Source organism: Monodelphis domestica, chromosome 6, assembly GCF_027887165.1.
Source record: "Monodelphis domestica isolate mMonDom1 chromosome 6, mMonDom1.pri, whole genome shotgun sequence".
Lineage (NCBI taxonomy): Eukaryota > Metazoa > Chordata > Mammalia > Didelphimorphia > Didelphidae > Monodelphis > Monodelphis domestica.
The window spans coordinates 211,686,421-211,698,941 of NC_077232.1; the positions used below are offsets into that span (position 1 = coordinate 211,686,421).

General features: G+C 40.2%; 1 protein-coding gene and 1 pseudogene across 1 annotated transcript in view; one reads left to right on the top strand and one right to left on the bottom strand.

Annotated features, from left to right (window-relative positions):
* The window catches only part of LOC103095610 (tripartite motif-containing protein 12A-like), a 41,494-nt gene extending 40,906 nt beyond the window's left edge, over nt 1-588 (bottom strand). Inside the window, exon 1 of the mRNA XM_056803815.1 lies at nt 169-588. Coding sequence (XP_056659793.1) covers nt 169-588 — 420 coding nt within the window. The remainder of the gene's footprint in view (nt 1-168) is intronic.
* A 5,137-nt stretch (nt 589-5,725) lies between these two features.
* LOC100619317 (probable ATP-dependent RNA helicase DDX5) lies at nt 5,726-7,600 on the top strand (annotated as a pseudogene).
* The last annotated feature ends 4,921 nt before the right edge of the window (nt 7,601-12,521 follow it).

Consider the following 12,521-nt stretch of genomic DNA (forward strand, 5'->3'; position numbering starts at 1 on the left):
GAAAATAAATCGGTTGTGTAAGTGTCAGTGAAGTCCTAGATGTGAGGCCCCTACATAATCCTTGTGCCCTGTAGGTTAAGCTGTGGGTCCATATGCCAGTGGCCCCAAGTGGTCCCAAAGAAGTCCATGAACAGAAGCCATTTGACTCCAGGATTGGTACAATCTTACCTTGCACTTGTCAGCAGCCATTTGCAAAGGAAGGTCCTGGTGATCCTTGTGCTCTTGGGTTAATAAGCAGGAACCACAGATTAGTTTTTGGTCTTGCTCACAAAAGAGCTTTTCTTTTTCTCCATGTTGATCACAGGTGGTCAGAAGTGGCAGGCTGAACAATAATTTCTGTATGAGAGTTTTGCCAGTGATGGAAAAATCCTGCAGGTTCTTGATGGGCACAGTGTCACTGAATCTAGTGACAGCTTTGCACTCAGGACAAGTTAGTGTAGCATCGGCTTGCTCATCGCACTGGAGGAGACAGTCTTTGCAAAAAGTATGCCCACATTTGAGGGCAGTCACTGGGTCTGTGAAGTAGCCCAGACAGATGGAGCAAGTGAGTTCTGCCTTGAGGTTTTCAATCAATTCTTTGGCCTCCATGTTCCTAAGCCTGGAGAGAAAGAGTCAGTGAAAAGTTAGACCAGAGGATTCCTGTGCCATCCAAGACATGTCAGAACTTTTGTGTATTCCAGAGATTCAAAGGGAATGGAGAGACTTCAACAGAGATGGTCCCATATCTACCACACGTCCTCAATAGAGAACATGGGGAACCCAAGTGTCAGGACTGCCTTTAAACAAAAAGAGGAAACAAGATTCCTGGACCTCATCCTTTGTGAGCTAAGGGAGAGTCCTATCTTACCAGAGGGTGTCCTCCCTGGTGATCTTGAAATGACTAAAGAAATGTGTTCTTGACTAGGGCCAGGACTGAACTTGTCCCCAGGACTGAACTTGAGCACTCTCCTCCAGGGAAGCAGATGATGGGGGCTCTGTTTCATTTCTTCTCACTCTCACCTTATTCTTCTCTTCTCCCACAATTAAGGTTATCATCTTTTGAAGAAAATATCTTTACTTCCTCTCAAATACTACTAAATGTCCCTGGCTTGGCCAACCTTTTTACTTTATTCCATAATGTAAGAATAACTGATTTTATTTCAAAGGCTCAGTGTAATCACATTTTTGGTTGTCTAACAAGGCTGTAAGACAAGGAAAACCTGAAGTCATTATTTCTGTACCCCTCAATTTGCTTCCTAACTCAGAACTTAACTCAGCTATTTTTTTTTCCTTCAGCCTCTTTAATTTCTGATTTATTTACTAGACTAAGAAAGCCATTTTTAGAGATAGAGAAAAAGATATTTTTTTCCAAAAGCAATTTGCCTCTGATTCTGTCCTCTGGTATGCCTCTCAGGGTAAATTATGCTTGTTCTTTCCCTTGAGCTCCAACACCAAAAGATTTTAGAACTAAGCTGTTGTAAGAACTGAGTTTTTCTTTTTTTTTTTTTATATAGGAGTTCCTTTGATGAGCCCCTTCCTGGACTCCACCCACAAAAGGTGACAACTCCTGTGTTTCAGTAAGTTCTTCACCTCTCTACCCTAGGGGTGAGTTCTCACCTTTTGACACAGAATTTGACACAGAACTGTGGTGTTCACACCTAGATTCTTCCAAACTCAAGTTCAGGACTCTAAGTTCAAATGGAAACTTTCTTCTCATTTCTTCCTTCTCAGATATTCCTCTTGGGAGAGACAATATTAGCTTTTCCACTGGAACTCCACCAGACACACTTTTTTGACTGGGTTGTTTGGAATCTTTGGGAAATCTGCTGGGAAAGGGTTTTCCTTTAGTCTCCCCACAAAAGGTGAGCAGTGCTCTGTGTTCACAGTGCTTCCAGTTTCTGCCATGGGCCTGAGTTCTCACCTCTGACCTGTTTTTTAGAGTAATGAGCTATTATTCACAATGGTGTTCACACTCAGGCACCCAAGGCCAAAGCTGTCTTGGCTCCAAGTTCACCAGGTCATTGGGAACTTGGCAGAAATGGTTCAATTTCATTTTGAATATTTTGAGAAATTTAATCTTGTTTTTAGATGCCTTCTTTGTTTGAATGGCTCCCTGGAAAGGAGAGGAAAGATCTACACAAGGAGAACAGGAGTCTAAAAAGAGAAGTTGTCAATAAAATTCCTCTTGGGAGCTGTCATGCCTCAGTCTCCTACCTCTCCTTCCTCGGCATTTTCCTGGTTCCTTGCTTGCACATCCCATATTTAATATAGCCTATTTATTAACACAGTGGCTTTGGGTAAATGTTTTACCTGGTTTAGTGGAACATCCTTGTGGCCAGTGTGGTCCTCTTGTAGGCGAATATCTCACTTCAGGCCCAGCAGTACTTTGATCTAAAAGGGATCTTAGGACATCCTTTGGAGTGGAAGCCATTACAGTCTTAATTCAATTGTGTGGTCTAAGTGCCTGATGATCTCAGATCAGCTTTTCTAATGGTGACGTTTTCTAAACTGAAGGAACTAGTCTAGTGATGGGCAGCTCCTGGCTTGGTCCTGGGACCAGTCAACTCTGGGGAAAGAAAAGGAAAAGTATTAATCCCAGCTTGGGCTGCAGTGATTTAGAGGGAGAAATGCCAGCTCTCCCTTTCATCACAGTCCTGTCCTGGCCCCAGCTCAGATGATCTGGAGCTGGGGATGAGAACAGCAGCCAGTGGAAAGACTTACACAAGCTGATGAAGAGTGAAGGAAGGAGAAACATGGGAACATTGTACCTAGGAACAGAACTATTGTATGGAGCTCCACTGTGAAAGCTGACTACTCTCAGCAAAATGCTGATGCAGGAGAATTCTGCAGGATTTATGACAAAGAAAGCTATTCTCCTCCAGGGATAGAACTCTGGGATTGACAATACAGATCAGAGAATATGATTTTTTTATATCTGGGGTGTTCACATTTGTTTTATAACGATTATTCTCTTCAACGATGATCAATATGGAAGTGTGTTCTACATGATAATGCATATATAACCCAGATCAAATTGCTTATCATTTCTGAAGGGGGGTAGAGGAAGAGAGGGAGGGAGACAATTTGAATCTTTTACTTTTAAAAAATGCATGTTGAAAATTTTTATTTGTAATTGGGAAAATAAAGTATCTTTGGAAAAAAATAGCAGCCTGTACCATTTCTTTTCTTAATCATTGGACTCTCTTTTCTTCTAACTATTATTCTTTTATTTATCTGTCTAATGTTTCTGTCTGGTTATCTAGTCATCTATCAGCTATTGTCTGCTGGATTGTTTACTGGGACGTGGGCAGCCATTCCTTCTGGATAGGCTAAGACTAATCTATTGAACCCAAGAATCTGTGTTTGCACTTATAGGCATTCTCTTCCAGTATGGGGCCTAGAAAGAAGATAGCCTTGGGCTTACTATGGCCTGGTTGAACATGTGTTTCTCTCTGGGAAGGATAGAACCAGGAGAGCAGCAAAAATATCCAGCTTTATTCCTGCTGCCAGTTGGGACCCTTCCGCCTGTCCTGAACTCCCTGGAAAAATTCATTTGCATTTTATTTATATGTGGATCTATGGACATTTAGCCTATCTTCAGAGATTCAGAACAGAAACAGAGAAGAAGGGGGAAGAGAGGTAAGGAGGAAATGTATTATGTAGGGAAGAGAGATAATTAAAAAAAGACTGAGGAAGAGCAAAGAGGAATTTCTAAAAGGGAGAAGGAAGAGGAAAAGGGAAAAGGAAGGAACAGGGAAAGTAATGGAGAACAGGATAGAAGAGGAGGAATGTGGGATCGTGATCCAGGAGTATAATGGAGGAATAATGAAAGGGAACAGGAGGTGATAATAGAGTGATAGCTATTGATCAATATAAGCATATATATTATCCCAAATACATATTCCTTATTCACTTTTTTTTTTCCACATGAATTGTCATAGTAAAATGATTTCGGTTGTTAGGATATTGTTATAACAGTCCTGTAGTATTCCAGGGCTTAAAAAAACTCATCATTGACATCCTGTATCATTAAGGAGACATCACCATTTGGGGAATTTTCTGTCACCAGGTACTCTTCCCTGAACCTCCACCATATGCTTTCTTTTGTCAAGGGTATGCCTAGGAAATATGCATGTAACCTTAAAAAATAATAAGGTCTAATTCTGACAGGTAATTTGGGATTATGCACAAATGACTTTAAAAGAATGCCTGTCCTTTGATCCAACAATACCACTATTAGATTTGTATCTCAAAGAGATAATAAAAAAGGGTTGTACAAAAATACTCATAGCCATGCTTTTTGTGGTGGCAAAAAAGTGGAAAATGAGGGAAGGTTCCTTGATTTGGGAAATGGCTAAACAAATTGAGGTATATGATGATGATGGAACTATTGTGCTATAAGGAATGATGAACTGCTTGATTTCTAAATGTACTGGAAGAACCTCCCTGAACTGATGTGGAGTGAAATGAGCAGAACCAAAAGAACATTGTACATAGTAACTGAAATAGTGTGAAAGACTTTGCTACTAGTAGCAATGCAATGATCCAGGACAATCCCCAGGGACTTAGAAAAAGAATGCTATCCACACTGAGGTAAAGAACTTTGGGAACAGAAATGCAGAAGAAAAATACATTCACTTGTATATATGGATACATGATTTAGGGTTTTGGTTTTAAAAGTTTACTGTGTTACAATAATGAATAATCTAGAAATAAATATCAAGTGATAACTTGTCAGCTCCAGGAAGAGGAAAGGACAAGGGGAAGGAGAAAAAAATGAATCATGTAAGCATGAAAAAAATTTAAAAATAAAAATACATTTTAAAAGGAAAATTATTCAGGTCTAGAGACCATAGAAAAGTACATTGTGTGCATTCTATAAGCATAACACCTAAAAAAAGGACTTATGAAAGAGAACCTGGATTCAAGCAAGTACAGGTATGAAAAAGAAGATAAATTATAAAGTAACCCCCTTGAAAATTCAACAGAATTGGAAGAATTCCCCCAGAATGATAGGTGAAACACTCCATTGGAAATGGGGAAGATATGGACAAGAACCACATACAAAGGTCATGCATTGTCATCTGCAACTTTGGAGGGAATGCCCACAGCAGGGAAAGAAAAAATAAAGAAATGTGAAGAATTGGGCTGTAAGAAAGCATTAGTCCTGCATACCTCCTTCCGCTCTTATTAGTGAGCTCCTTTCAGGAAAGGAGAGACAAGTCTTGACTCAGGCTCTAAGGAATGGAACGTCATAGTTTTCAGGTCAGTGTCAAGCTGGCTAAGCCTTCAGCTCTCAGTGATTTGAAAGATGTTTGTGAGACAAATGAACTCTCCCCGAGTCTATTTTGAGCCAATCAAATCAAGAAGTCAAAGTACTCCTTCTTACCTTTAAGTAGGAGAGTTCCCAAGTCACTTACTAGTCATGATAACTTAAAGATGACTCCCTCCACCTCGGGCAGTGACTTGAAAGACTGGAGAAAACTGCTTTTAAAAGGCCAGCACCTCCTCCTTGATTTCCACCCGCTTCAGATGCAGTCCCTTCCCAGCCCCCGGCCCCAGCATCACCTCCTGGTTGATTTCCACCGGCTTCAGCTGCAGCCACCTTCTCAGCCCCGGGTCCCGGGTCCAGAGCCCCCCCCACCCCCCTCGGCCTGGCCACCGCCAAAGCCGCTTTTCCCCTGCCCCTGCGACTTCCCACTTGTCCCCCATTGCTTCCCTCTAACCACAACCACTGACAGACACCATGTCTGGACATCAGAGTGGCAGAGAGCGCGGCAGGGATCGAGGCTTTGGGGCCCCGCGGTTTGGCGGAAGTAGAGGAGGACGTCCATCTGGAAAGAAGTTTGGAAATGCTGGGGAGAAACTCCTTCACAAGAAATGGAACCCCGAGGAGCTTGAGAAGAATTTCTATCAGGAACACCTGATTTGGCGATGAGCACAGCACAAGAGGTTAAGACATATCGAAGAAGCAAAGAAATTACAGTTCGAGGTCACAAGTCCCCAAAACCAGTTCCAAATTTCTATGAAGCCAACTTTCCTGCAAACGTCCTGGATGTAATTGCAAGACAGAACTTTGCCCAACCTCTTGCTATCCAAGCCCAGGGGTGTCCTGTTGCTCTAAGAGGGCTGCATCTGGTGGAGTAGCACAGACTGGATCAGGGAAAAGGCTGTCTTATTTGCTGCCTGCCATCGTGCACGTAAATCACCAGCCATTCCTAGAGAGAGGTGATGGGCCTATTTGTTTGGTGCTGGCGCCAACTCGTGAACTGGCCCAACTGGTACAAGGAGTAGCTGCTGCATACAGTAGAGCCTGTGGTCTAAAATCCACCTGCATTTATGGTGGTGCTCCAAAGGGACCACAAAGACGGGACCTGGAAAGAGGGGCAGAAATGTGCATGGCCACACCTGGAAGACTGATAGACTCTTTAGAGTGCAGGAAAACAAATTTGAGAACTACTTACCTTGTACTTGATGAAGCAGACAGAATGCTTGATATGGGCTTTGAGCCTCAAATCAGGAAAATTGTGGGTCAAATAAGACCTGGTAGACAAACCCTACTGTGGAGTGCTACGTGGCCAAAAGAAGTGAGGCAGCTTGCTGAAGACTTTTTGAAAGGTTATATTCAGATCAACATTGGTGCTCTGGAACTGAGTGCCAACCGCAATATTCTTCAAATTGTGGATGTCTGTCATGATGGAGAAAAGGATGAGAAACTTATCCCATTGATGGAGGAGATCATGAGTGAAGGGGAAAATAAGAGGATTGTTTTTGTGGAAACCAAAAGAAGATGTGATGAACTTACCACAAAAATGAGGAGAGGTGGGTGGCCTGCAATGGGTGTCCATGGTGCCAAGAGTCAGGAGGAGGGAGACTGGGTTCTAAATGAATTCAAAGATGGAAAAGCTCCTCTTCTGATTGCCACAGATGTTGCATCTAGAGGGCTAGATGTGGAAGATGTGAAATTTGTCATCAATTATGACTACCCCAACTCTTCAGAGGATTACATCCACCGAATTGGAGGAACTGCACCTTGGACCAAAACAGGCACAGCATAGACATTCTTTACACCTAATAACATAAAACAAGTAGGTGACCTCATCTCTGTGCTTCAGAAGGCTAATCAAGCAATCAATCCCAAATTGCTTCAGTTGATTGAAGACAGGTTCAGGACTTTCCAGGGGTAGAGGAGGCATGAAGGACGATTGACATGACAGATACTCTGTGGGCAAAAGGGGTGGATTTAATACCTTTAGGGACAGGGAAAATTATGACAGGTTATTCTAGTCTGCTTAAGAGAGTTTTGGGGGCAAAAACTCAGAATGGTGCCTACAGTGCTGCAAGCTATAGCCATGGGAGTTTTGGAAGTAATTTTGTGCCTGCTTTATAGACTAGTTTTAGGACTGGTAATCCAATAGGGACTTACCAGAATGGTTATGACAGTACACAGTCATATGGAAATAATGTCCCAAATATGCACAATGGCATGAACCAATACGCATATGCATATCCTGCTACTGTAGCTGGACCTATGATAGGTTATCCAATGCCAACAGGATATTCACAATAAGACTTTAGAAATATATGTATTAGTGGCAACACAATGATCCTGAACAACTTGGAGGGATTTATGTGAAAGAACACTATCCACATTCAGAGGAAAACTGTGGAAGTATAAACACAGAAGAAAAACAACTGCTTGGTTACATGGGTCGAAGGGATATGAATGGGGATGTAGACTCTAAATGAACATCCTAGTGCAAACACCAACAACATGGAAATAGGTTTTGATTAATGACACATGTAATACCCAGTGGAATTGTACCTTGGTTATGGGAGGGGTGGGGGAAGGAGTGGGAGAAATAGAAAATTATTTTTGTAACCAAGTAATAATGTTTGAAATTGACCAAATAAAAAAAAACAATGTCAAAAAAAGAAGTATATGTAAATGTCTCGGTTTTTCATAATTGCTCTTTATATTGTGTGTTATCAGACAGGCTAGTTATTTAAGAAACATAGGAGATGCACAAATGACTGGAGTGCAGCAGTAATTATGGTGCACTTTTTCACTATTTAAGTTGGATGTTTCTCTACATTCCTGAAACAATTTTTAAGTTTTTTTTTTTTTTGGACTAGAAAATGCAGGCAGTGTTTTCACTAAAGTAAATATATAGTGTTTGAAATACAGTAAATGAAGGCAATGCCTGGCCTTCCAATAAAGATATTTGAAGACTGAAAAAAAAAATGAAAGGCCAGCTCAAGGATTGTGGAGAAGAGAGAAATTACAAGAAAATGCATGCAAAGGACAGAAGCTAGAGATGGATCAGCTGTCAGTCAAATGAAGATTCCTTTTGGAATGTGACTGGGAAAAGCAGTTTGAAGCCAAGCTAACTGTTGGACTTTTCTGGGTCTTTGTGGCTTTCTGGCTGACCTGAAGGAAGAAGCTGGTTTTATCTCTGGAACTTGGGATAATCAAATTGGAGGTGGCCTGGCTGATGTGAAGGCAGAAGAAGGACAATAGTTCTTATATATCTCTCTCCTGACTGGCTCTGTTTCATGCTAGTGACTGAATTGCCATTTCTCTCAATATCCTCCAACCTAACACTCATTGTAGATAATAGGGAGAACCCTATCCCCCTTACCTTATCCTCCATCTTCCCTGTTTTCCCCCAATAAACCCTTACTTGAGATAAAGAAGAGAAAAGAGTATTTCCTCTGAAACTTCATAGCTCTCCCTGAGTGACTTAAAAGGAGGTTAGAAGGAGGCTGAAAAAGAAAAGGGGAGGGGAAGCAGAGGAGAGGAAGGGAGATATAGAGGAAGAAGGGTAAGCAAAGGAAGATAACTACCTGATCTATTAGTTATCTAATATCCATCAAATATACCCTCAAAATATCATCTATTACAGGATTCAGTCACTTGTTCTGCATTGGCGAGCTGGACTGGAGGAGGAGTCTCTTTCCCTGGATCCTGCATTGGCTTGTTGGGTAAGTAGCTGGCCTTCCCTTTTGGCTTTTGGAAAGATTGGTTCTGGGCATTCCTTTACTGACTTCTGAAGAGATTGCTTCTGGAGAATCTTGCCATGGCTTTGGAGGAGGCTGTGTTGGTGGAACCCTGGCTAAAGACACCACCAGGACTTCTGGCTGAGGATTAGCAGGGAATCCATGTGGAGACAGAGTCTTGGGGAAGCACTGGTGGGGCTGAGCCTGGCTTCTCAGAAGAAGGGCTGGCAGGCTTATTAGAATCTGTCTCTTTCTCTACATTTTCCTACTTTTACTCTTTCCACCTCTTTGTAAATAAAGCTGCTAAATATAAAATCTCACAATTTTCTGTATCAGAAAGTTGGTGGTGTATGGATAGAGTCTTCTGTGATGAATCAATGTGTTATTCTATATTATATTTGTAGTATATATTTGTGAATATGACCATTTTTATATATATACACTTCAATATAAATATTTACATGGACTATGTATATACAAGAGCATCTAGGTGGTATAGTAGATAACATGCCTGGCATGGAGTTAAGAATATCTGAGTTTAAATCTACCCTCACATACTTGCTAGCCATGTGACCCTGGGCAAGTCACCCAACCCTGTTTGCATCAGTTTCATCATCTGTAAAATGAGCTGGAGAACAAAATGCCAAATAGCTCCAGTATCTTTACCAAGAAAGCCCTAAAGAAGGGACAATGAAGAGTCACACATGATTCAAAATAACTTTTAAAATGTAGAAATAGGCATGTTTTTATCTTAAACAGAAAAAAAAAGGATTTCTAGGTGATATTCAATTGCTTTGGCTATTGGAAATAATTTCCAACTTTGAAATCTCTTTTGGGGACATACATCCTCAGATAAATTGAAGAGGTTTCCCTTCTAGCTCACTGATTCTGTATAGATGTTCCATATCACCCTATCTTATCTTCTACCTCCACTTCGCAGGAATATTTTCCTTAGGTGAAGTTCTGGTTATCCACTGTGAGAGAAAAAGGCAAATCTCTCTTGGCTTCCAAGCAGGACCTACATGGCAGGAAAAGACTTACCACTCTTCAAATCATCAGACACAATGAGATAGGGATTTACTGTTGCAGATTTCAGGCATACCACCAATAGAAAAAGGAAGAGGGGCAATTAAATGTAGGGTCCAAAGCCTTGAGATTAATATCAAAGAAAAGTGGGAGAACCTCGTGGCATGAGACACTATTTTTACTCTAAATTGGGATTATATAAAAACTCTCTAAGGGACTCACCTAGCTGTAAAATTCATGTCAATAAGTGACCTATTTTTCCTTTGGAACAGTTTCATCGTAGGTACAGTGACAAAGGTGATATTTGCCAAGACGATCTCTGAGGAGTCTTCCAATTTGTGACATGATTCCTATTTCTTAATTAATTAAGAATATTTTTCCAAGTTTGCATGATTCATGTTCTTTCCCTCCCCTTTTCCTTCCCCTCTCCCTGAGCTGACAAGCAATTCCACTGGGTTATATATGTATCATTGTTCAAAAACTATTTCCATGTTATTAATATTTACAATAGAATGATCATTTAAAGTCAAAATCCCCAATCATATAGCCATTGAACCACCTGATGGATCATGTGTTTTTCTTCAGCATTTCTACTCCCAGAGTTCTTTCTCTCAACATGGATAGTGTTCTTTCTCATAAGTTCCTCTGGATTGTCCTCGATAACTGCATTGCTACTAATAGAGAAGTCTATTATGTTTTATTGTGCCACAGTGTACCATTCTCTGTGTATAATGTTCTCCTGTTTTACTCCTTTTGTTCTGCATCAATTCCTGGAGGTCTTTCCAGTTGACATGGAATTCCTCCAGTTCATCATTCCTTTCAGCTCAATAGTATTCCATCACCATAAAATACCATAATTTGTTCAGCCATTCCCCAATCGATGAACACTCCCTTATTTTCCAATTTTTTGCCACTACAAAGGGCATAGCTATAAATATTTTTATCCATGTATTTTTCCCTGTTGTCTCTTTGGGGTTCAAATCCACTAGTGGTATTTCAGGATCAAAGGGCAGGCAGTCTTCTAAAGTCCTTTGGGTATAGTTCCAAATTGCCCTGAAGAATGGTTGGACCAATTCACAACTCCACCAGCAGAGCATTAGTGTACCAATTTTGCCACATCCCCTCCAACATTTATTATTTTCCTTTGCTGTCATATTGGCCAATTTGCTAGGTGTGAAGTGGTACCTCAGAATTGTTTTGATTTGCATTTCTCTAATTATGAGAGATTTAGAACATTTTTGTATGTGTTTATTGATAATTTTGATTTCTTTATCTGAAAATTGTCTTTTCATGTCCCTTGTCATTTATCAATCATGATTCCTATTTTAAGGTATTCCCCATGAATTCTGCATTCATTCATTCATACATTGAATAATTCATAGCTATTGTTCAGGGACCTTCCCATAGACAAGCAGAATGTTAGGTCTTGAAAAATGCAGAGACATTGTTATGTATGTAGTGTGTATGAGAGGTGCCAATATTGGTATAATGCATTTGCACTGTATACTAACACAGGTGGTAGTGCAAAGATTCAATTGTTGTTGCAACTAGCTTTTTTTGATACTCACTCTTCACAAGGGATTTCCCCAAAAGGGATACACTTTACTCTGTTCTTCAACAGATCCTTATCTTCACGGAGCTTCTAATCTATCAGAGGGGACTTGAGACATGTACTGCTTAATAAAAGTAAAATTATTACACATTTAAATGAGACCAAGAGTAAACAAAGTACACTTCAAAAAGAGAGAAAAATCTAAGAGATAAATCTAAATAAATAAATAAATCTAAGAGGGAAAAAGGAAAGAAGAAAAAGAAAAAAGAAGAAAAGGGGAAAGAAAGAAAGGAAAGAAAGAAAGGAAAGGAAGAATAGAAAAATGAGGGAGGCAAAAAGAGAAGAAAGAAATAAAGGAAAAAAGAAAGAAAGAAAAGGAAGCAAATGAAGAAAGGTAGGAAGAAAGAAATTGCTGGAAGAAAAAGTAAAAAGAAGCTGAGAGAAAGAGGAAGAGAGATAGTAAAGGATTACATTTGCCATTTTGGATGCTTTCACAATTTTTGTATTTTATGGACTATGAGAAGATCACTGGGAAGAATTATTCCATAGCGAATAAACATGATGAAATCAGAATCAGATCAAAGGTACATCAGCAAGTCTTAGGAAGGATGGATTGAAATAGGGATAAATTAGAAACAAAAAGAAAATTTAGTAGGCCATTATAGTAATTCTGTCACTACATAAGACTGAGAGATTGATGTTGCTGCAGAGAGACAGGGACAGTGGGGCTAGACAAACAGTTTGCCTAAGCAATAGGAGAACAATGTGGTATTTTTCACGTTAGTACTAAGGAGCAACAGAGAGCTGAGAAGCAATTCTATCAATTCTAGCCCAATATTCTGTTAAACATCCTCCATTCTTTCCCTAGCATGTCTTCCAATCCTTCATTCTCAAAAAGAAAGATAATGCTTCTTTCTTTGTCTGCCGTTGACCTTTCTGCTAGACTTGCTCTCAAATGGTTTGC